This window comes from Danio rerio, chromosome 15 (genome assembly GCF_052040795.2).
Source record: "Danio rerio strain M-AB ecotype USA chromosome 15, GRCz13ab, whole genome shotgun sequence".
In the NCBI taxonomy this organism is placed as follows: Eukaryota; Metazoa; Chordata; class Actinopteri; order Cypriniformes; family Danionidae; genus Danio; species Danio rerio.
In genome coordinates this window covers 22,421,342-22,445,509 of record NC_141035.1, presented here as the reverse complement: position 1 = coordinate 22,445,509, position 24,168 = coordinate 22,421,342, and the positions used below count along the sequence as shown (strand labels likewise).

The 24,168-nt window shown below is 35.5% G+C and overlaps 2 protein-coding genes across 49 annotated transcripts in view; one reads left to right on the top strand and one right to left on the bottom strand.

Annotated features, from left to right (window-relative positions):
• Positions 1 to 9,468, bottom strand: part of zpld1b (zona pellucida-like domain containing 1b) — a 40,838-nt gene extending 31,370 nt beyond the window's left edge. The window contains exons 1-2 of the mRNA XM_087284095.1: positions 9,314 to 9,468; positions 9,027 to 9,241 (exon numbers count right to left, since the gene is read on the bottom strand). The gene's annotated coding sequence lies outside the window, so the exon portion shown is untranslated. The remainder of the gene's footprint in view (positions 1 to 9,026; positions 9,242 to 9,313) is intronic.
• Positions 1 to 24,168, top strand: part of picalmb (phosphatidylinositol binding clathrin assembly protein b) — a 43,166-nt gene that overhangs the window by 10,392 nt on the left and 8,606 nt on the right. For 3 of the 48 annotated variants that reach the window (XM_087282778.1, XM_087282771.1, XM_087282789.1), the window contains exons 4-18: positions 959 to 1,061; positions 1,390 to 1,483; positions 1,586 to 1,697; positions 6,939 to 7,045; positions 7,131 to 7,172; positions 8,936 to 8,947; positions 9,090 to 9,175; positions 9,351 to 9,474; positions 11,986 to 12,122; positions 14,634 to 14,725; positions 16,586 to 16,675; positions 19,323 to 19,433; positions 19,651 to 19,758; positions 21,593 to 21,623; positions 21,713 to 21,812. In XM_087282778.1, the coding sequence (XP_087138904.1) occupies positions 959 to 1,061; positions 1,390 to 1,483; positions 1,586 to 1,697; positions 6,939 to 7,045; positions 7,131 to 7,172; positions 8,936 to 8,947; positions 9,090 to 9,175; positions 9,351 to 9,474; positions 11,986 to 12,122; positions 14,634 to 14,725; positions 16,586 to 16,675; positions 19,323 to 19,433; positions 19,651 to 19,758; positions 21,593 to 21,623; positions 21,713 to 21,812 (1,349 nt within the window). 48 annotated transcript variants of the gene reach the window in all.

Below are 24,168 nucleotides of genomic sequence, written 5' to 3'. Positions count from 1 at the left end.
CTCAATACTATAGAAAAGTTGTGAGCAGAGTTAAAAAAGCTTTTGAGAGCAAGAAAGTTCTGAGTTACATCAGTTCTGTCAGCGAAATGGGCCAAAATTCCTGCAAACTATTGTGAGAAACTTGTGAATGGATATCCAAAACATTTGACCAAAGTTGTGGAGTTTAAAAGTAAAGCTGAAAAAATACAAAGAAAATGTATGTAAACTTTTGACAGTCTAGAAATGAATGAAAATGATCTAAAAATTAATATCTCATTCTGGCATTTAGCAAACGTAAATGATTTAGGTAATCCTAACAAACCTAAAATAGTAAACGTTTAGTATGGTTTACCATCAGACTTTTTTTTTAAAATGGTTATGTTTTTTTTTTTTATGTTTATACCTGCCTCCCCCCAATAGGTGCATTTATGCTATTGGCTAGACCTAGGGCAAAGGTGAAACTAGTTTCTCAGGACAGAGAGTTTAATATAAATACTAATGGTGGGAGACAAGTGAGGAAAATGTCAACAGCAAATAACAATCAGAATATCTGCCAAGGGTTTCCTTCATTTATAGTGTTTCAAAGTCTACATGTTTACAATTTGACAGTTGTTTTACCCTGACGTTATTTTAAAAAAAGATTTTGTAACATTTTAGAGTACTGTGTGGCACATATCAATCGTAAAATGAAAATGAGGGTGATTTTCTGAAGTCTTTACACAAATAATAAAAAATGTCAATGATAATTTGTAAAGTTTAGCAGAAGTGAGGAGCTCTAGCCAAATCAAAGAATTTAATGAAACAACACGAGCCAATTTCTAAACTAACGACAAATTAAACAATGAAATAAACCAACTTTTGACTTATATGACTCCTGAACTAAACTAATTGTTAAAGAAACAATGTAAATAAATGTATAGAAACAACTAATAAAACAGCACTTCTATATATTTAACTGTCTTTATTGCTGTCTTTCCAGGTTATGACATGTCGACATTTATTCGGAGGTATAGTCGATATCTGAATGAAAAAGCGGTTTCATATCGACAGGTGGCATTTGACTTCACCAAAGTAAAGCGCGGGTAAGACATCATTTAGTCCATTTTATAAAATACCTTTAAATCTAAAGGTGGATTCTAGTTTCTGCTTGGTTTCCTATGCTCAATTTTGCACTAAGTGTATTATATAACTCAAAAAGTGATTCATTTGACCAGCCAATTGTTCACTCGATACAATGACTTTAGCTGTGGTTTTGTTATAATTCATTTGAAGGGGATTTGTGCAGCGCTAGTTTTGAAGTGCTTCCATTAAGTGCTTGAAGTCATTCTGCTGGACCATCCACTAAACCTCCATGCAATGATCCCCCCCTAATGTCATTTGACCTATATTTTAAAATCTTTTTTCCTTAAGGGTGGATGGAGTGATGAGAACCATGAACACAGAGAAGCTCCTTAAAACCATCCCTATTATACAGAACCAGATGGATGCCCTTCTTGACTTCAATGTAAGTTCAAATGAATGTCTTATGAATTCATGCAATGAATATATAAACTACACATATTTGTGTTGCGCATATTAATAAAGATGTATTTTTGGTTTTGTGCAGGTCAATGCCAATGAACTCACCAATGGAGTTATTAACGCAGCCTTCATGCTTCTTTTCAAAGACTCTATCCGACTTTTTGCTGCATACAACGAAGGAATAATAAACTTACTGGGTAGGTGGGAATGCTTTCATAATTTGGCAAATTCTGGATGGATAAATTAAAAAAGTAGTGTTGTATATTTAAGCAAAACACCATAAATATTGTCTGAAATCTGGCACAGAAACCCTAGCAACCAGTTACATCACATTAGCAACTTAGCAACATTGACTTAGCCATTGACATAACATTGGACCAAAATTTGTGAGCTCATAATTCTTTATCAAATAGTCACAGAGACTTTTCAATTGGATCATTTAACTCAGTCTAGAGAGCAGTCTATAAATACTGACCGTTTAATTTCACACCCTAGCAACCAGTTACAGCACCCTAGCAACTGCCCTATAGACATCCATTGAAAAAACTGCCATTGACTTAAAATTGGACCAAAATTGTGAGCTCATAACTCTTCATCAAACTGTCACAGAGACTTATCACTTGAATCCTTTAACTCAGTCATTAATAACAATGCACTTAAATAGGAGACAAGTATTAAATAATAAATATCCTCTATTTAATGCCTACAAATACGTATACATGATTGTCATCACGGGAAAGTGTGGAGGAGAGGGAGAGAGAGAGAGAGAGAGAGGGAGGGGTGGCGAGTTGCGCACCAAGTGACCTGCAGTTTGGCAGTATTTCCGGTTTCGAAAACGAGAAGGGAGACGTAGTAAATATGAACTATAGGTCTGCATTTCCGCTGCTGTACAGCTGGAGTCGACCAGATCTCTTGCGGTGCTGGAATAAATTGTCAAATAAAGTGTGGGAGCGGTTGGTAATAATTTGAAAGGGAGCGGGCGCGCGGTCTAACAATATCGCTCCCGAGCTAGCGAGCATGCGAGCAATGCTTTCTCTATGTGTGTGTGTGTGTGTGTGTGTGTGTGTGTGTGTGTGTGTGTGTGTGTGTGTGTGTGTGTGTGTGTGTGTGTGTGTGAATGAGAGAGAGAGAGAGTAAGAGAGCGGTGCTGTGCATCACTTGGTTCTCTCTCTCTCTCTCTCTCTCTGTGTGCGTGTGTGTTTGTGCGTGTGAGAGAGAGCGTCCCGCAGAAGAATACAATAAGACAAACAGGTGACCGCGAAACTAAGGTTGCATATACGGTATTCGGTTTCTGAATGGTTAAAGCACATGCCAACAGTTTGGTGACGCTGTCTGAGCCTTATAATTTTTTTTTATTATGCACGGTAATACTGGATACCGGGGTAAAATGGGGAGGAGGTTTGACGGTATCAAAATTTGGACACCGCCCAAGCCTAATTGGACCATAATTCGTGTGCTCATAACTCTGCATCTGACTGTTGCAGAGACTTGAGGGGAGACTCATTTAACTCTATTTAAGTCTAGCAAGCTGCCAGTGCCAATAAGAGTGAGAGTGATTGTGGTTGAGGTCAAGGGCAGCAAATAAGAAGTCTCTTGAAGAGGGTGGTACATGTCAGATACTATAGTATAGAGCATTTGATTGGTCTGATGATTGATTTGATTGATCATTCATTTGATCCATTTAGGCAGAAATGACAAGCTTTGGATGCTTTAATCCTCTAAGTGAATTTTGTCACTGTTTTGGAGCACACAAGCTTAAATAGATATTATAATATAATAATATACATTATTTTATTTTTGCAAACGTTTTTTATTGTTTTATTATGGAATAATTTATTATATGAACTAGTTTTTACTCAATTATGTGGGCTTCATTGCTAAATTATAGAAGACTTAAATATGTTCCATTGTTGCAATCGACTTGGTATTTTTTTTAATAATAATGAATTTAAGAAAAAACTAAATTATTAGATACTTATAAGATTTTAAGGCAGTGTTTTTTAATTTAGTCAAATGAAAGCATGCAACACTACACAGTAGACTGGAATCCAATGAAAGGATTAAAAATCATTTATTAACTTAATTATGAAAAAAATTTAAAAAATCCAACACTACTTTTTTCCTGACATACACTGATGTTGTCATTTGGGACTGTGGTTTCGCTGAGAAATGTATAGGTTTTCACTGAGAAATTTTATAAAATGTGCTTTTTGCTGAGAAATGCTAGAAAGGTTTCGCTAAAATATGTATCAAACAAAGTAAAAACGTAAATATGGTTTGATCAGTTACATTTCAAATATATAACTGTTTGACCCACACTCATACAGACTGAGATGGCAAAAGTACACACATAGTTTACTCAAGTAGAAGCACAGATACTGTTGTTTAAAACGACTGTCGTTATGTAGTGGAGTAAAGTAGTATTTGTACTTCGTTACTTCCCATGTCTGCATACGGATGCCCCTGTAAAATCAGCACCATTGTAACTATCCACATTACTGTGTGTTCAAATGCTATAGAAGCCTTCAGAGCTGAGATTCATGTAGTACATTTTTGACCAATCAACCTACAGGGCTGCTGGACCAATCAGAGCAGAGTAGGCTCTCTGAAAGGTGGAGTTGAGAAAGACCAGATTCTTGAATGAACCATTTAGGACACGGATAAAAAAAAGAGCTTACGCTAAAATGGATTTATATCAAGAAAGGTGTTTTTGACCATGGAAGAAACTATGCAGGGTTTCCTAGGGAATATCTAAAATATTAATGAATTTTAAAAGTTCTATTTCAGTCATTGAAATTGAAATTTTTTGTTCAAGTCATGGACTATCAGGGATTTTTGTTAGCCATTTTGTTTCACAATGTCATCACAATGTTTTCCTTTCCCACATCGACTGGCAGTTGCTTAAGTCAATTGCTGTCATCAAGCTTTTCCTGGTTAAATGTGACATTGTTTTGTTTCTGCTAAGTGATCAACACAACAGCTGCTTGTTTTTCTGTTCATTATTCACCTTATTTTGCAATGTAGGAGTGAGTTCTTTTCTGTGCTTCTGTTAAGACTTCTAATTAATTTGTCTATTGGTAAATGACTTAGATTGACTAATGGCAGTAAACGTTCAAACATTTTGTGCTACAAGCCAGTGTGTTTATGACAACAATATGTTAAAATAAAAATATGATCAAAAAATTATAGTTTTAATAATAAGTAGCATACAGTTGAAGTCAAAATTATGATATTATTATTTAAAAAAAAATATTTCCCAAATATTGTTTAACAAAGCAAGAATTGTTTTCACATTATTCCCAACAATATTTTTTCTTCTGGAGAAAGTCTTGTTTCTTTTAGTTTGGCTACAAAAAAAAAAGTAAAAAAAAAAAAGTGATGTTTTGAAAAACAAAATCATTTAAAGGTGAAAATTATTAGCCCCCTTAAGCTATTTTTTTTTCGATAGTCTACAGAAAAAACGATTTTAATACAACGATTTGACTAATTACCGCAACTTCCCTAATTAACATAATTAACCTAGTAAACATTTAAATGGCCAAGAAACCCCCCTGTTTCAGCAGAGTGTTTTCACACCTCTAGTTTGGAAAAAGTCAGGAACGTTGGTGTGTCCATCTTTGTTTAGTTAGGAGTGTTGGAGGAGGGAAAGAGGGAATGTGCAAAAAAGTAAGTTTTGGAGGAGTTTCAGTTTGGGCACGCTGATTTTCATAGAGGCAAAACAAACACACAGACGCAGGGCAGAGAGACAGTGACTGTGTTTACATGGACATCAGTAATCAAAATATTTGCCAAATTACTAAATGGTGGACTTTAACTGCAGTTTGGCACTTTCATTCAGAAACATTTCGTTCATGCCCCTCGTGACAAACAAGATATTTGATTTAAGGAATTGCTGGAAGCGCGTATTTTTAATGCAATGTTTGATACCGCACAGCGAATAAGAGAAAAAACCTCAACATTCCTCGGTAACTTAAGGCTGATTTTTTACTTCTGCGTCAAACGCCGGCGTATTCTACGGCGCTGACGCATAGCCCTTCGCCGTGGCCTTCGCCACTAACGTGCACCTCTCAAAAAATGTTACTAAACGTCGCAACGACGCGTAGCGCAAGCTCTGTGATTAGACGGCTTGGTAGTGCTGACGAGTCTGGGCGGGACCGAGAGCCGCGCAAATGGTGCGAGCGATTGTTTACAAGTGTGGAGTACCGTGAAGGAGCTCCGGATGGAAAGTTTTGTTTTGTGTTTACATCATAGTTAAAGTTGTTGCACGTCCGCCGGTTCCTGCCTCAAAATGAGCGAGTTTGAGTCACTTGTACAACCAGGAAGTGTTCAGGAAAAGCAAAACAGAAGCGAAGAAACTCGACACAGAGGAACATTTACACCTCACTGCCAACTAGCGTTTCGGAAGTGTTAATGCAGACCAACAGAGACAGCGCGCAGAAGTATAAATGCACAGCTGCGTGCGTTGCCTGCGCCGGTCACTTGACGCAGAAGTATAAACCAGGCTTTAGATGCACTTGGTAGGTAGCGTCAGAAAGCCGTGTGTGTGTAGTATATCCTGTCACAAAATGCGGTGAAAATCTTACACGACAGTAAGAGTTTGATTGCGGTGTTTACATGTTTACACTCGTACAGCAGCATTTACAGTAACAATGTTAACATACTTTAAACTTTAGTAACTTAGAAATCATTTTGATCAAGGTCTGTCTTTAAACACTAAAAGAATACTGCTGACGATATGAACTAACTTTGCCATCTGAATAAACAAAGACCACTGATCGCTCACTTACCAAATATGTAGAGACAGGACAATCAACACCAACTGAAGCCGCGTCTTTTTTAAAAGGAGACGAGTGGCAAATCTGGATTTTACCATTTCCAGATAAGAAAAGCTCTCGGGTAAAAAATGTTCCTTAGACACGTGTTTTTGTCGTGCGTCCAGCTACGCTCTCATAGAGGGAAATAAAAACAAAACCTTCAATGCAGCAAATTATGAAAGCAACACTGACAACCTGTTTCTCCAAACAATTCTTCTTCTTCTCTAATTAAAACTATTATGTTTAGAAAGGTGTTGAAAAAATTCTTCTCTCCGTTAAACAGAACTCGGGAAAAATAAAAAAAATACAGTGGGGCTAATTATTCTGACATGAACTGTAAGTTTTTTGTATTGCTAAAAATGAATGGGAGTGAATGTGACCAGACGTCTTGACATACTTAAGTTAGAATAAAAAGATTAAATGCCTAGCTCATGGAAATTCTGCTTTGTAGTCAGTAAAAGTCAGGACATCTGGCTCAGAATGGGAACCCTGCATATTTTAGGAGGCATCAAAAAACAAATAGGAACTATTAAAATAGCATAACAGGGCACTTGAATTCTTACACATGCAGATAACGGTATGATGCTGACTGGTAACACACATTGCTTCATCATCCTCTCACAGAAAAGTACTTTGATATGAAAAAAGTTCAGTGCAAAGAAGGGTTGGACATTTACAAGAAATTCCTCACCCGAATGACCCGGATCTCGGAGTTCCTCAAAGTGGCAGAGGTGAGATTCTCATGTGTCATTTCTGGTTAGCAGGAGACTTCATTAAAAGAGTGCTGTGTAACACATTTGTCCTCTCGCCTCACAGCAGGTGGGAATAGACCGCGGGGACATACCTGACCTGTCTCAGGTAAAAGCGCACTTTTATTCCGACTTTCACAGCTGCTCTCTTTCTGCACTATTAACTATTCTGAGGATTTTCGGAGACTGTTCTGCTTTCTTTTTTTACTTACTTGACCTTGCACAAGTGCATTTCTGACTTATAAGATGCATGCAGGTCATTAGAATGCGCATGTCACTAAAGATTTCTCACCTTTTCTGTCTTAACTGATCCCAATCTACAGCAAATAAAGGTGTTACAGGCTCAGTGGAGAAATGCCAGTAGTAATTTGAGAAAAAATGTAAAAATGACTCCCTTGGTTACAGCAAGAATATACAGTAGATGTTGCAACACGTTCTCACTCAAATACAGTCAAATCTTTGTCACGAGGGTCAAAAAGATTTATGGACAATGTGGACGATTTAAAATATTTTTGAAAGAGTCTCTTAAGGTGCTTTCACACCTGTGGATTGATTGTTTTGTTCTGAAACTTTTACAATGTTGCTCTTGTTCTTCTTGTTGCGGTTCCTTTTCACACATCAGCGATTCTAAAAGGACCAAAATATAGCTAAAACAAGTTACATGTGAGTAAACTCTCCTCACATTGGTCCCGCTCAGCTGTCATGTGGCCTTATTTTAATTTATGACGATAAGCAGTCATCATCACATTATAAGCGAAAAGCTGTGCTTTAATTTTGAACGAAGACACCCTCAGACAGTCACCAAAAAAATTAGAGGCAAGATGTTCTCATACATAAACCAAGACTGCAGTTTGGTCAATTTTCCTAACAGATGAGCAGCTCTCGCTAATAGTTCAGCTTGCTTTTGCTTTTTATATTTGACATGAAACGCACATTTAGTAGTAGGAAAGACATCCCTCCCTACTCATCATTCTCTCTTCATACAGCCATATATATGCCTATTATATTAATAATGCACAGTGATAAAGCCTGGTTCGTTATTTTTTTGGATCGTATTGCTTTCTCACTACAATTGATCCTAGCATCGCTACACTGCAAAAAATGCTTTTCTTACTTAGATTTTTTGTCTTGTTTCTAGTCCAAATATCTACAAATTCTTAAATCAAGAAGTATTTTCTAGACAAGCAAAACATATTGTCTTGTTTTAAGAAATAATCTGCCAAAATTAAGTGAGTTTTTCCTTAAATCAAGCAAAATAATCTGCCAATGGAATAAGCAAAATTATCTTGTTTTTCGATTTGTGATAAGATTATTTTGCTTATCCCATTGGCAGATTATTTTGCTTGATTTAAGGAAAAACTCACTTAATTTTGGCAGATTATTTCTTAAAACAAGACAATATGTTTTGCTTGTCTAGAAAATACTTCTTGATTTAAGAATTTGTAGATATTTGGACTAGAAACAAGACAAAAAATCTAAGTAAGAAAAGCATTTTTTGCAGTGTAGCATTTATATATAACTAAAGGACCACATTTGTAATACATGTAGATTCCGCCATCACTGCAAACAGTTGGCAAAGTCATGGCCACAAGATGATGAATATATTCTTGAGCGAACAGTTTCATAATTATAGTAATAATGTTGCCTGAGCTGCAGTATTTGATGAGAACGGGTTGTTACATACAATAACATGGCAGGACAAAGCCATAATTGCAAATGTTAAGCTTATATATTCAGCACAAATGATACTATCACACCCATACATCATAGCAAATAGCTGCTTTTTACTCGCTTTAAGCATTATATGTCTGACCAGAACCACCTTTATATTCTGTATTTCCCTTTATCTTTCCACCTTCTGTCCACCTTCAGTTTACAGTCTGTGTAAGTACTTTTCTCACTCTTTTCTGCACTCCTCTGCACTGTTTTAACTCTTATTTCAAATATAAGTTGAGATGCTTACTGTTTTTTGGAATTGGACGCTTAAAACAGTCGGGGTTAAGTAAATGTTTGTGGTTCCTCTCAGGCCCCCAGCAGTCTTTTGGATGCCCTGGAGCAACACTTGGCTTCATTAGAAGGAAAGAAGGTGAAGGACTCCACCGCCGCCAGCAGGTGGGTCATTCATGCGTCTCGCTCACAACTGAATACAATCGATTGACTTCTAAAGGATGCATTTTGCTGAAATGGAATGATAGATTAATGCTTAATGCTCAAGTATTTATGATGTGTAATTTTCTGCTTTATACTCACAGAATCCCAATATATCTCTCCCTGAATTTGTTTGTAGGGCGAGCACACTCTCCAATGCTGTGTCATCTCTGGCCAACACTGGCATGTCGTTCACCAAAGTGGATGAAAGAGAAAAGCAGGCAGCGCTGGAGGAGGAGCAGGCCAGATTGAAAGCCCTAAAGGTACAGAACAGGACATATTAAAATAATTTCACTCCAGAGAGGGAAGGATTTCTAGCAAGTTTCTCTACATTTCATCTCATTATTTGGTTAATTGTATTCCTTTTAAAGGGATATTTCACCCAAATAGGAAATTTGTTATCGTTTGCTCACTCTTGACTTGTTCTAAACTTGTTTGATGTGAACCATTTTGTTCTGTTCAACACAAGAAAATATAGATAAAGAACCCAAAAATGTCAATAGAAAAAAAAGTCAAGTTTGAGCAAATGATTAAAGATTTTACATTTTTTGCTGAATTAACTATTTAATTACAGGACAAGCTAGTTATAGACTGATTTCACGGGGCTGCCATTTTAAAAACGAAATCGAGGCTGCGATGGGAAGAAACCTGAAAGTATCGCCTGAGTCACACAGGAACATTGTGTATCTGGCTGTATATCTTATTAGCGAAGAGAAAGCAACACAAATTTATCATTTCACCATCTTCTGAGTAACCCGAAGGTCCATTCTGAATGGATAGTGAAAATAAATAAAGGGATATCAGACCTCATTTCCAGTTAAGTTAAGGGAAATGGCACTAGTGAGCTAATATTTTCTTTCCCAAACAAATGGTTTAGATGCCATTCATCAAACTCAAGTTAAACTGATTCTTTCACTATATTACCCTTGATCACAATACTGAAGTTCGGTACTGAAATAAAAAATAAAAAAACATCCATTTCCCGCTAACATCTAAGCACTGTTGAGTGCATTCTTAAAACAGCGCTGATTTGCTGTTGTGTTCACCAGTGCTCAACAGAAATGACTGTGATTGTCCGTAAAAGTCATCAAACACAGTAATCGACTGATCTTTGCGGCTTTAAAACGCTCCAGTGTCCCTGTATTTGTGTTTGCACTCTGTAAAAAGTGGTGAACTTACGACTTTCACGGACAATCACTATCATTTCTGTTGAGCAAAAGTCATTTATGTACTATGGCAAATCAGCTGTGTGTTTGCGTGAAATTTACATTTTTTGTTTTTTCTAATTTAATTTTTTTTTTATTTCAGTAGCACACTATTACAGACAACTCGAGGGTGTGCTACAAATGACTGCATTGTTTTATTACGTACTGTGTTACATAGGCTGAAGCAGGAAAGCGTCCCAATGATGTTTACCTGGTGCTATGAACTGTAGCCTAGGAGGACACTTGAGCGTATTACTCTTAAAGAGATTAAGATTTGTTTGATGCCTAATATGCTTTTAATTGTTTAAATTAAACTTAACTGAATGCTATTAAAGTGATGTTTACACAACATCTGCACTTTGAAATTGCGACAACAGCTGGAGGTTTGTAGTTCATAGCATGTTGTTGCAATGTTTACAGTGCTGATCCTATACTTACGGGTTTCTTCCCACCTCAGCCTTGATTTCACTTTTTAAAATGGCAGCTGCGTGAAATAAACATTTAGGTAGGCATATTTTTACTATACTGTATATGCATTTGCATTATTAATATTATTAGAATTCTAGTATATTTGAGCATTTACTATAAATTTCTGCCACTAGTTGATATACTATTTAAAAAAAAGCTTTGATACTTTGAAAATGATTGCGCCTAAATAGCTTTTATAGTAAAACTGTTTACAGTCCACATAGTTTTCATAACTTAAATATTCAACTAAATAATTTTATTTAATAATTTTATTCATTCTTTTATTTACTTTGGGCTTAGTTCCTGATTAAGCACGGGTCACCACACCAGAGTGAACTGCATAAAAATTTGATATATTATTTTATAATATATAATTTTATATAATAAAATACAAAATAAAATATAATTTTTTACAATAGTACTCTTTTATATAAGTGCATTATAACATTTCAGTTGTTTTCCATTCCTTTATTGTAATTAAATAAAAAATATTGGTGGAAATTTTTTTTGAAAAGGTTAAGGTCAACTTTATATAAAGATCAGAATTTTGTTACTTTCCACAAAAAAACTCTAAATGACGATATTTGTCTTTTAACATGAATAAAAATGTCATGAAATTATGCTACTATGAAACATTATCATACTCGAACACAATCATCTGGCTGTTTTTTGCTTTTTTACCTTCGTATTTGTTCTGGTAGACACAAAATTACACTGAGCAATATGGGTTTGTGTTAGAATCTGTTCATAAGAGAATATTCAGCTTTTTGCATTTTTTGCCTTTAAACCAAACTTATAATTTCAGAAGACTAGAATTCTGTCTAAACAAGGTCAGTAGGTGGAGATCAGCTGGTCTGTTGTGGCTGTTTGAATGTTATTAATTAAATCTAGACTGAAAATGGAAAAGCTCAAAATGTTTCAGACCTCATCTACAGCACAGGACCAGTGATAGCAAAAGTTCCCAGACTGCCAAGAAGTTTGCAAAGATTAGATTTATCCACCGCTAAACACTACACTAATGAATGAAAAGTGTCTGTTGGTTACTGTACTTGGCTCCTTCCTGTCTGAAAGGTTTATTGGCTTCTTGTGCTGGTTTTTGAGCAGGAGCAAAGGCTGAAGGAGCTCTCCAAGAGGCCCTCGTTTGCTACCACTGACACTTCTCCAGTCTCTACCACAGCCGCCTGCATCAGCACCGCTCCTGCCATTGACCTGTTCTCCACTCCCAGCTGCTCCAACGGGTCAGTTCAACTAATCAGCTATCTATATTAATCCGTGTTTTTGTATGGCTTGAAATAAATAAAACATAGGTGAACTCACTAACCAGTTCACGTACATGCATTTTACAGTGGGGGAAAAAGTATTCAACTCATAATTTTTTGGGGGGAAAATATTCTAAATGAGCTGTTGACATGGAATTAAACCAGATTTTGGTAAAAACCCAAACAATACAAACATAAAAATATAACAAAGCAACAGTGGTTCTCTATAACAACAATGGAATGACACATAGATAATGTACCGAACTACTGAAGTGTATTGTATTGGTGATGGCAGCTTAAAGACACCTCTCATATAGAGAATAAAGTCACATGACCTGCTCAGGTGTGATTTTTTTCAGACTTTAACAAAGTGTAAAAATCTTGATGGTTCTGTGGGTCTCGTCTGTCAAGTTTGATATTGATTTTCTTTCTCTGAAAGCATTTGAGAGTTTCCTTGGATCATTGTCTTGCTGAAATGTCCACCCTGGTTTTCTCTTCATCATCGTGATAATGTAGATGTTGGACTGAAGCAGCTAATATTATTTATAATGTCAAAGGGCAGAGGGTTTCTGAAGAACTGCTGTGAGATTTCAGTTGCTGTCTGGGCTTTCACTGCCTTTCTACACCTCCCTTTCTTCATTTGCTTAATACCTTTTTCCAGTGTCATTTACTTTTATTTCACATAACTTAATTTGATAACTAATTAACAAATTTTGGTTTTTTTTGCATATATGAATTTCTTTGGTTGTTAACAACATCTGGTGAAAATTCAAAGTCAACAGCACCTTTAGAAATATGTTTTCAGACAAAATGACGTGTCGAACACTTTTTTCCTTTAGGTTTTTTTTTCACTACTAAGTTTTAAAACAAAGGCAATTTTAAATTCGATTTTCAGATTCTGATAATTCATTTTCAGACTTTTATTCTCAGAGTCTCAAAAAAGTCATAATTTTGAAGTTTTATTTTTTTGTATACTGTGGTGAAAATACCATAATTAAGATGAAAGTTGTTTTTGTAAAAATATGTAAAAATTCAGGATAACACTTTACAATAAGGTGCTATTTATTAATCAGTTTAACATTTACTAATGCATTATTAAAATCCAAATTTGAGCTTGTTTACTTTAATGTACTGTGAGTTTTGATGAACTAATAATGTAACAGATTAGGTTATTGTATATCTCAGAATTTTACTTTATTAAATTTCAAGTTCTGGTTTTATATTTAGAATTTCTGGCAAATGTATCAAGTATCATTTTTTTAGGTATTCAGACAGCTTTATGTTTTTATTCTCAGTCAGAATTCCAAGACAAACTCAGAAATCTATGTTCATTACACAATTCAAAGTTTTTTATTTTTGTTTCTAAAATTGTGAATATTTCTGTGAACAAATAATATTATGCATTGCTCCAAGTTTTTTCTTAAATTTCTGAAAATTTCTTGCAGTTCTGAAAATACCCCTCAGATTGTAAGATACGTCAATTTTGAATAGCAAGTAAAAAGTTTCAAGTAAATATGTCTAAATGAGTCTCTATCTCACAATTTAAACGTTTAATTATGCTTTAGGAATTGCCAGTTTTGTTTTCCCTCTTTAAATCTCACAATTCAGGGCTTACACTACCTGACAAAAGTCTTATCTCACTTGTAAGAGCAGCAAATAATAACTTGATTTCTAGTTTGGAAAAGTGACAGAAGGTAGATTTTTCTTATGAATCATCTGTTGAACTGCATTCCAATTATCACAAATACTGCAGAAGAACTACTGAAACCCACATGGACCCAAGATTCTCATAGAAATCAGTCAAGTTAGGTGAAAAAAAAATCATGGTTTGGGGTTGCATTCAGTATGAGGGTGTTTGAGATATCTACAGAGTGGACGGCAACATCAACAGCCTGAGGTATCAAGACATTTGTGCTCATTTGTTCTGCCCATCACATTACAAACCACAGAACAGGACAAATTCTTCAGCAGGATAGTGCTCCTTTTCATACTTCAGTCTCCGCATCAAAGTTCCTGAAAGCAAAGAAATTCAAGGTGCTTTAGGATTGGCAAGCCCAGTCACCAGACATGAACATTATTGAGCATGTCTGGGGTAAGATGAAGGAGGAGGCATTGAAGATGAATACAAAGAATCGTGATGAACTCTGGGAGTCCTGCAAGAAAGCTTTCTTTTCCATTCCAGATGACTTTGTGACAAGAAGTGACAAGACTTTTGTCTTAGCAAAGTCAAACCTTACTGTCCAGATTAAATAATTAAAATCCAATGCATGATCATATTTTATTTTGGTAAATTAAGCGTAATCTAGAGGCCTTTGGCTTTATATTAGCCACATCTGATACCAAATGATGAACTAGAAGCCACATTATTATTTGTTGTTTCTAAAGCTTTAATAGGCGACATGACTTCAGGTAGTGTATATCACATCTACATTTTGTACTGTTGAACGATCATGCAATTGCTAATATTATTTGACATTTTCTGCCCCTTAGAGCTCTGAAGATGGAGAGCGACCTTTTCGACTTGCAGACTAACTTCCAGTCCAGCATGCAGCCGGGACCGTCTGTGGCCACGGCATGGGGAGGTAAACGCTCTCTTGCACGTTTCAGCCACTCAAGCATGCTGTAGTCTTCTCCGTGTTAACTTGAGTCTCGTTCTAACGTCCTCCTGTTCCACTCTTTCTCTTTCTCCTTTTGCCTGCTCAGATCCTTTCTCTTCTTCTGAAGCTGTAGATGACTCCATTCCAAACCTAAACCCTTTCCTAAGCAAACTTGTTGTTGATGGTGCTCATCTACCTGTTATGTCATCAGACGGTGTTAGTTTCTCCTCTAGGACGTCAGGTCATGAGATTTTCAGTGGTAAACACGCTTTAGTCTCTTTCTTCCATCACCACCCATCCATAGTTTTTTATTAGTTTGGAGTTTTTTTATTTGCTTGGTGAAAGTCCCTTGTTGTTTCGCATGCTCAGTAAATCCTGTTCATTCAATCAGGAATCCTCTGATTAAGTTCGGTCATGTCGTTCTTCCAGCTAAACTGAGTAAGAATGCAGTCTGTAATTGGAGACTAAATTGAGGTTTGCTGGCTGAGCTATAGATAACGTGTGAAATAATGTTTGTACACACTGAGCTTTGTTTTGGCTTTGTTCAGATGGGGCCGTTTCATTAATTGTAGGTTTTACTGTGATGTGAAGCTACAATTAAAGCAGTTGTAGGTAGTGCTAGAGTAAAACAACTGACTAGATGCATGGTAAATAGTGTGCACATTCAGATAAAGATGAATTAAAACAAATTGTAGATCACTATTGAATTGAATATATCATTTCAAAGCTAGAAACTGGGGTTGCACAATATATTGTTTCGCATATCCATAATAGTCACATTGCAAGTTATGCAATGTTAAGTCAGAATTGGAGTTGACCAGGGCTGCGTTTCCCAAAACCATCGTTAGCCAACTAAGGTCGCAAGTTCTGTTGTTACAAACATAGTTTGTTGATTTGGTGTTTCCCAAATCCATCATTTCAACAGACATTCGCAAACTGTGTCTCAAACTTGTACACTTGCAACTACACCTCTGGAGCTGTAGTTAGAAACATAGTTCCTGGCTGTCTTCTAATCCCAGTTATCCCCCTATGCCCTATTCATTTAGAACCTTCTAACATTTAAACTTGGAATGATTAAAAAGAACATCTTTATAAACATTTTTGACTAAAGTATCCTTGCTGATTAAAAGTAACAATTTATTTCTAAATAAATTAACCTAAACTTGAATGGTAGTCTATAAAGAAAATGTGGGTGATCAAAAGTAATACATGATTGTTGACATATGAAATTAATGTTTCAAAGTCTTTATATAGTGCAAATTATTATTCGTCAAAGGTAAAGATGTAAAATACCACCCATGACTGGTTCAAACAACAACAACAAAAAAAACCTTGTATAATCTTGACCGCTCTAATCATCATATATATTATTTTGTGCCGTGGAGATTCTAAAACATTTACAATCAAACTTTTCTCAGATAATCATTTCATTCACCCCTATGCATTGTTAAGCTTTAGTAGATGATCAACTATAGAGCTTTAAGTGAATGATTGTTTTTCCTTTTCCACCATAGATCAGTACAATCCCTTTATTGATTCAAGTTCATCTGTATCAACCAATTACAAACGAACTGTGCGGATAGAGCACTTAATCTCAGGTACCATGATGGCAAAGCATCCCACCTATGTTTCTCTGTCCGGGAAACATAGGAGCCCTGAAGCAGTGCACATGGAACTAAAACCTGTGATATTGCCTGCTGGATGCTGTTTGCCTTCTGCACATGGCTGTGTCTTAATATTGCTGTCTAAATACGCTCTTTACTAATCCAGTGTGACTCTGAGATGTCTTTATGTCTGTAATGCTTGGCGTGTTGTTTCTCCTTCTCCTGCCTGCCTGCCTGTCAGACTCGTTTGGTCAACCTTCTATGGTCCAGCATCTCCCAAACCCCTCTCCCTTCCAGTCTGAGCCCTCCACTGTAGCAGGCCTATTCAGAGGTAGGAGCCTGCCTGTGGCTGGAGGTTGCCTTGTGATATATATTTATGTTTCCCTTTGTTTCTTTGTCTGTTTTTACCATTGCTGATCCTTTAAAAGGATAGTTCCTCCAAATATGAAAATTCTGTCATTATTTACTCACTGTTCACTTGTCAAACCTGTTTAACTTTCTTTCTTCTGTTGAACATAGTTTTTCTTACTATGTTATGCTTCGTTTTCACAGAGTGGTACAGTATGGTATGGTACGGGTCACCTTTATTAGAATTGTGTCTCCACTGCCAAATGGTAAAAGGCATGGTGTACGACAGAAATTTGCAGTCAACGCCATTCTCACTTCAAGTTCACACATCGAGAAGCAGTTCTTATAAAACAAATGCTTTATATATACACACATAATACTTGTGTATAAATGTTGTATACAAAAAAGAAACATGAATGATTTGAATGTATATCAATGAATGATGCACACCATGTAATGCAAAATTTACATTAGAGTACATGCTTTTAGTCTTTTTCACATGGAACTGAGCTTTGCAGAGCAACAAATGTGTACAACTGGAAAGGGGGCGGTATATGATGCAATAATCATTTATCTCGATTAATGTTTTTTCATAATTGTTAGAAGCTAAAATCAAAATCGAAACCAGATTTTCGATTAATTGCACAGTCCTCCCTGTTCAATCTCTAATATGTTACCAAAAATACCCAAAATATAGGTATCATTCAGGTTAAAAAAACAATACGAAATAAATACAGTCAGTAAAAACCTCTAATTTTTAAGCTTCACCAGCACATGTAACGCTAACATCTTGTTAGAAAGTCATTCCTTCATTGTGAGTTTATAATAGTCAAAAGGCAATGATAATAATAAACATGGCAGTTTGTTCTAGGCTGTTTTAGATTGCTGTCATTTGCTCCTTTGTTTTTGTCTGTTTGCCAATTTTCAAAAGGATGTCAGAAGCACTTCAGTAGTCATGCGCACGTTGTTATCGTGAGCTCAAGTTCGGTATTTCAAATACAGACAAGCGGCGAGTGCAGCAAATAGAGCTCTCTAGAGAAATTGAAACTACTGGCGCTTTTAGATGGCCTCGTAAACAACAAATTCAACAAATTCTGCTCTTTTTCTTGGCCTTGTGGCTGTTTACCAAGACAAGGATGATGTTTGTTTGAGCTTTGGTCGACCATCTTGTAATATGTATAAATTATTATGTTGTCTCAGCTGTGTTTTCATTCTCCTGGCTTGTTGCACGCCCTAGTGGTGTTTCTCTGTTGACCAAGAGTGTTTAGCTGCACATCTAGCTCCGCCATTTGGTACCTTTTTGTTGTACTAGGTACCCTTTGGAAAGGGTACTCAAAAAGTGGTACGGTACAGTTTACTTTTTGGTACCTTTTGACAGTGGAAACAGACATAAAGGCGTACCGAACTAGACTGTCCCGTATCATACCTCTAAGTGGAAATGGGCCAAAAGTAGTATTGTATGGTTTGCCTTTTGGTACCTTTTGGCAGTGTAAATGGACATAAAAATGTACTCAACTGTACCGTATCATACCACTCAGTGGAAACAGGCCAATAGTCAATGGTTACAGGTCTTCAAGAGAAGGAAAAAACTTATAAAGCTTTGAAACCCCACAACAAGGGTGGGTAAATAGTAGGCAAATTTTCATTTTTGGGTAAATCTGAAATCAAAACTGATAACTGAAAACATTTTCTATTTGGAAGCCAATAACCAAAATATAAGCCGACATGTACAAATCTTGATATGATTTTTAATACATTTCTGCAATGGAGGTATTCTCATTATTTTGAACACATCAAAGAGAAAAAGGTAAATGATGGTGTGGGTTATACAGTGCATTGTGAACTGCAGAGATCTTCTATTTAAAAAAGAAAGAAAAAAAACCTCTGTAAGTTCTGAAAAAGATCAAGCCTCAGCCTCAAGTAAGAAAAGGTAACGCAAAAGTAACTTGAAAATACTGCATAACTTACCATAAATTGTAAAGCAACTAGTTACATTTTTTGGAGAATTACTCAATAGTGTAAAGCATAACTTTCAAAATTAACTTTCCACAACACTGGTTAGGACAAAAACTTGTTTTAACAAGGAAAAGATACCTTTTATCAAGTTCAAGCTTTTATTAAATGATTAGGTTGTTAGAACATGGTGTAAGGCATACACCCCTCATAAATGAGAATTCTCTTATCATTTACTGATCCTCATGATCTCTTTTATTTCATGTTTTGGAGTGTGAAACTCACAAAATTTATTTATCGAAATAACCTGTACAATATGGCACAAATTGATTTTCTACAATGAAGAGGTTGAAGATATGAAGATAGAATGAAGATATACAGTATAATGGCATGAGAGGGAATAAATGATGGCACAAGTTAACATTTTTTGGTGAACGTTGCTGTCTTTAACACGGTTCACGTGAGGGTACAGTGGTTCTTGTTGTTTTCAGGGTGTTTTGTGCATGTCTGTAGCTTTCCCAACACTAACTCTCTAATGTGACTATGAACATTTAGCAGCAACTGAACTTACTACTGTTGATTTTGGGCATAGTTTTACCTTTGACACTCTTTTAAAACGACTGACTATATTGTGGGTTTTGGAACAGGGTTTAAATGACTTTTTGTGCTTTTTGAAGGGTATGGAGCTCCACAAATCCCTCCTCCACAGAGCTCAGGGGAGCTGCGTGTTGACTTTGAGTCTGTTTTCGGTACTAAAGCTGCCTCCTCCAATAGCCTGGATACAGACGGTAAGCTTATAACTCCAAATCAAACCAAAAAAAACAAAATAAATGATCTTGTGTTTATTCTTAGAAAGTATTTAGACGATTCTAATCTGACAATATTATTTTAATGTTTACTTTTAGGTCTATTAGTTTTTTTGGTTTTGTTATGTAAAGCACTAAATGATTATGTATCAAATAAGCTTTATAAATATACATGTCTGTCTCACTTGTAAAATCACAGCAGGAATTTTAAAACCCACTGTGGCCGGTTCAGGTCAGTCCTCCAATCAGCTCCCAGAGAAGCTGGTGTCAGACGACCTGGATTCTTCCTTGGCCAACCTCGTTGGAAGTAAGTATCAATAATTCAGAGGTTTGCATATCTGATGCTAAACTCAAGGTATAATAAATTGTCAGTGGCCATTTACAAAGAATGCATATTTGCATAAGATGCTGCAAAGTCGAATAAAAAAAAATGCTAGACAAGTTTATTTATATAGCACATTTCATACACAATGTGCTTCACATTAACAAGAATAAAAGAAACAACTATAAGAAATAAAACAAGTAATAAAAAGTGATTAAAAACAGATTAAAATGTGTTTTAACAGGTTTTAAATTAATAAAAAAAAAAGAAAGACATAATAGTGTAATCTGTCGGACGTAGCACAGAGCACATTCATTTGAATGTGCCTAATGTTGGAGCACATCTAATCATTTCTAGAAGTTGATACCAGCAGTTGGTTGCTGTCTTTTAGGAAAGGCCAGTGAGGAATCCGTTTCAGTAATCCATCCTGCTGGTGATAAAAGCATGAACAAGTTTCTTCAAGTCCTCACTGGAAACAAAGCATCTAATTCTTCAAAATTTTTAAGACAATAGTATGCTGATTTAGTTAATGCTTTGACATGACTACTGAAACTCAGATCTGACTCCAGAATCACACCAAGATTCTTGACCTTATTTTTTGTTGCTTGAGCCCTAGAGCTCAATGCAAGGTTTAACTTTCAATCAAAACCAAACGCAAGATCTAACTTCAGCATGAGCAGTTTTAGATGCTTCACAAAAAAACATATTTCCAAACAGGTAAGATTTGCTTATGTTTACAAAGAAAGACAATGGAAAGGCAGCAAAAATCAGGGTTCCCACGGGTCCTTAAAAAGTTTTAAAATGTCTTAAATTAAAATCCGGGAAATTAAGGTTTTAAATTGTCTTAAATTTTACCGTAAAGTGGCTGTAAGTATTAAATTTTCAGCTGGTGTGCTTAATGATGATAGGCAAGCACAGTGGCCCACCGTAAAACATCTAATAGTTGATTAATTTAGCACTTGTAAAACAGGAGAGAAATGACAGTCTCCGTGATTTATTAGCTTTTTAAGGTAGGTCAGCTAAAGAGTACAGACGCTTACGTCGGTCTGCATCTGCGTGCTGTTATTATGCAGTTGTTGATGTGTCAAAATGCAAAGATGGGAAATTGTACATTTAAAGACGTGGCAAAGAAGCAATGTGTAAATTCTGCAAAAAGACCTTTTCGTCAAGTCGCACATGAAGACATGAGGAAAGCAGCACCGGGACGTTGCAGCAGCTTGTCATAGCAGGTCCAGGTTAATCTCTGCATTGTTTGCAGCTCGACCTAACAATGTTACTAGTTACTAATATTAGGCCTGTAGTCTATGTTATGAATAAGTAATGTTAACCCTTATAAACAACTCATTCATGAAAAAAGACAAAAGAGCTGTGTGCATGTGCACATTTGGATAATGTCGGGCTATAAACGGGTTCGGGCTTTTAAAAAGCTGTCAATCAAAATGTACTTGTCGGGTTCGGGCTCTATCGGGCCCAACTTTTATATCATGATTACACCTCTAGTTAGGACGCCCCCTCACAGTCAGCTATGGCTGTTTCATTTCACCACCAGACACCCAAAAAGCAGGTACTGTTGGTTATCCATACTGTGACAAGGCACAATTTATTTAAATCAAATGAGAACATTAAAATGAGTATCCTATTCCAAAATTTTATTTGTTGAAGTCTTAAAAAGGTCTTAAAAAGCATTAAATTTTACTTATAAAGTGGTGCAAGAACCCTGAAAATGTTTTTGTGTAAATTGCCTCTTTCAAACTTGGATTCTAAATCAAGCCTTTTAAAGCCTTCTTTGTAAAACTCATACTGTTTATCTTACCTACAGATTTGGGTATTGGAAATGGTACCACTAAAAAGTAAGAATGCAGCTCTTTTTTCTCTCAGTATATTATTTCTGATCATTTGTTTCTGGTTTGGTGTTAATATTATTGATTTATTTTCACAGTGATATCCACTGGAGCCAACCAGGAGAGAAGAAATTAACTGGTGGAATGAACTGGCAACCCAAGACTGCTCCGTCAACGACATGGAACCCAGTCTCTATGGTACAAATGGTTCCTCATTTTTTATAAAATAGCTCTGTTCCAAAATCTAGTGAACTGCCTACTACATACTTAGAATGCTACTTTTTTAATTGCTCTGAAGGCTAGAAAGTGTTGCATGCCTTTAAAAATCGAAAGAGATTGAACAACACTAAAATCACACCACACACTTGTTGACTTTGCAAACGGTTCGAGAAGAAAACTGTCAATGAGAACAAACAATACTAGACTTTCCATTCTGTACACAGTAATGCATATTATAGGACAAAAAACTGTAAAAAATCACAATTAAGTGAGAATATGTTTCAACAAAATATATGCAGACTGTCTCAGAGTTCTTAAAATAACTATTTTAGTCTTGATTTGTTTTTTATTACCTGTTAATTATAAACTGAGCTTACGCGAGTGCATTCTGGGAGTTGGCTTTTATTTAGCTTTTATACTGTGCTTTTTAAGTGCGTAGGTTAAGTTTCAGCATGAAAAAGATCTGCAGAGTTATAAAACACAAACTTCCAGTCCAGACAACAAGAGTTATTCTGTATATTAATAAACTTTATTTTCTGTCATGCCAATATGTCCTTGCTGCAGTCATTAGCATGATGACGTACTGGATCAGGTCAAATAGGTAGTGGGCAATGGACATAACGCCCATGCTACTATGAGAGTTGGGTTTAGGATTAGGATGGGTGTAGATGTTAATAACTGTGAGGTTTGGTGTAGATGTTAATAACACACAATGTAGAGGGTAATTTAATAACGAATATAAATAATTATCATTTCTAGCAACAGCTGCCTGCGCGTGCACATTTAATTTATTTCATCCTTATTTATATAGCACTTTTACAATAAAGATTGTGTCAAAGCAGCTTAACATGGAAGTTTTAGTAAACTGAAACCATGTCAGTCCAGTTTTTAGAGTTGAAGTTTAGTTTAGTTCAATGAGGTGTAAATTTCACAAAATTTCATGACCTGATTCAATACATCATTGTGCTACACACTGCAGCTAGTAGATAATAGATAAATGCTGCAAAAGAGTTTATGTTCCAGATTAATAAAGGTCACAGACATTATCTCAAATTTAAATAATTGCCACTCAAGGCATGCCAAGTGGGCCTAGATTAGGGCTGGGCAATTAATCGAAAAGTAATCGAAATCAAGATTCAGAACCAATAATCAAAATTTTTCAGGTCCATTTTTTTCTATTACTTTCTCTACTTCCCATGTGGAGTCACGTGACCCCACTTTATACTTCTGCGTGAAACGCACGTATGGTCTGGCACAGCCTTTGTTAAAAATTTAACTACACATCGCACGTTTGTATTACATTGACGATGACTGGAAGCTGCGCCAGAGATGTCGTGAGGCGGCATATTTTCCATTACAATAAAATTATTATTTGCATTAAAATATTTGTTTACCGAAAATGCAAGAAATGCACTGTTTAAAATATTATTTACAGGATATACAATAGTTATTTGGTTTAGAAGAGATACTGCTTATTTTCTATTTTTAATATGAAAAATATTGAAAATTATTTATTTTGTTTTCAAAAGTTATTTATTTTCATTTCTTTATAAGAAAAAGGTGACTTGGTTTTAGGAAATGTGTGTTTTGATTTCAGTTGTTCAACATTGATGTTTAATAAATAATCATAGATTGTAGATAGTGTGCATTTCCCTCACTTATAATTAATATTTTTATTATTTGTTTAATTTAATTTTTTATTGTATGCCCACATTCACAACATATTGACATCAAAAGGTAATGTGTTACAGAAAAAAATTATATTTTTAAATATAAACAAAAAAAATAAATAAATAGATAAAATAAAGTACAATCACACCATTTTAGCGCAGTCTTTAAGTAGAGATTAAACAAAAATTGTTAATAAATTACAAGGATCCTGAGTTAATTTAGGAGAGTTTTATGTATTCCCAAAGGGGAGACCAAATTGACCAAAATCTGTCTGATTTTATTTGTTTGTCATACGTACGTTTTTTCTAATGGTAGCCATGTAGCAATTTGTGATATCCACATTTTGAAAGATGAAGCCTGGGATGCAGAAAAAAGTAGAAAAATACATTTTAAGCTAAATATACAATAAATAACTGTAATGAGTAATGAATAACTGTAATGAATAACTTTTTCAAACGGATCGTTTGCATGAAGATTCATGCCTCAATTATTTTAAGTAATGCACCCTTTATTCAGAAATTTCTCACTTGTAATATTTGAGCATATTTACTGTCCAAAACCTGTCATCTATGAGGGCAAAAATATGAAATAAATAAATAAAACAATCCTTCATTAATTGTAGTCGAGTTAAAATGTTTAATTAATCAAGATTTTGATTTTAGGC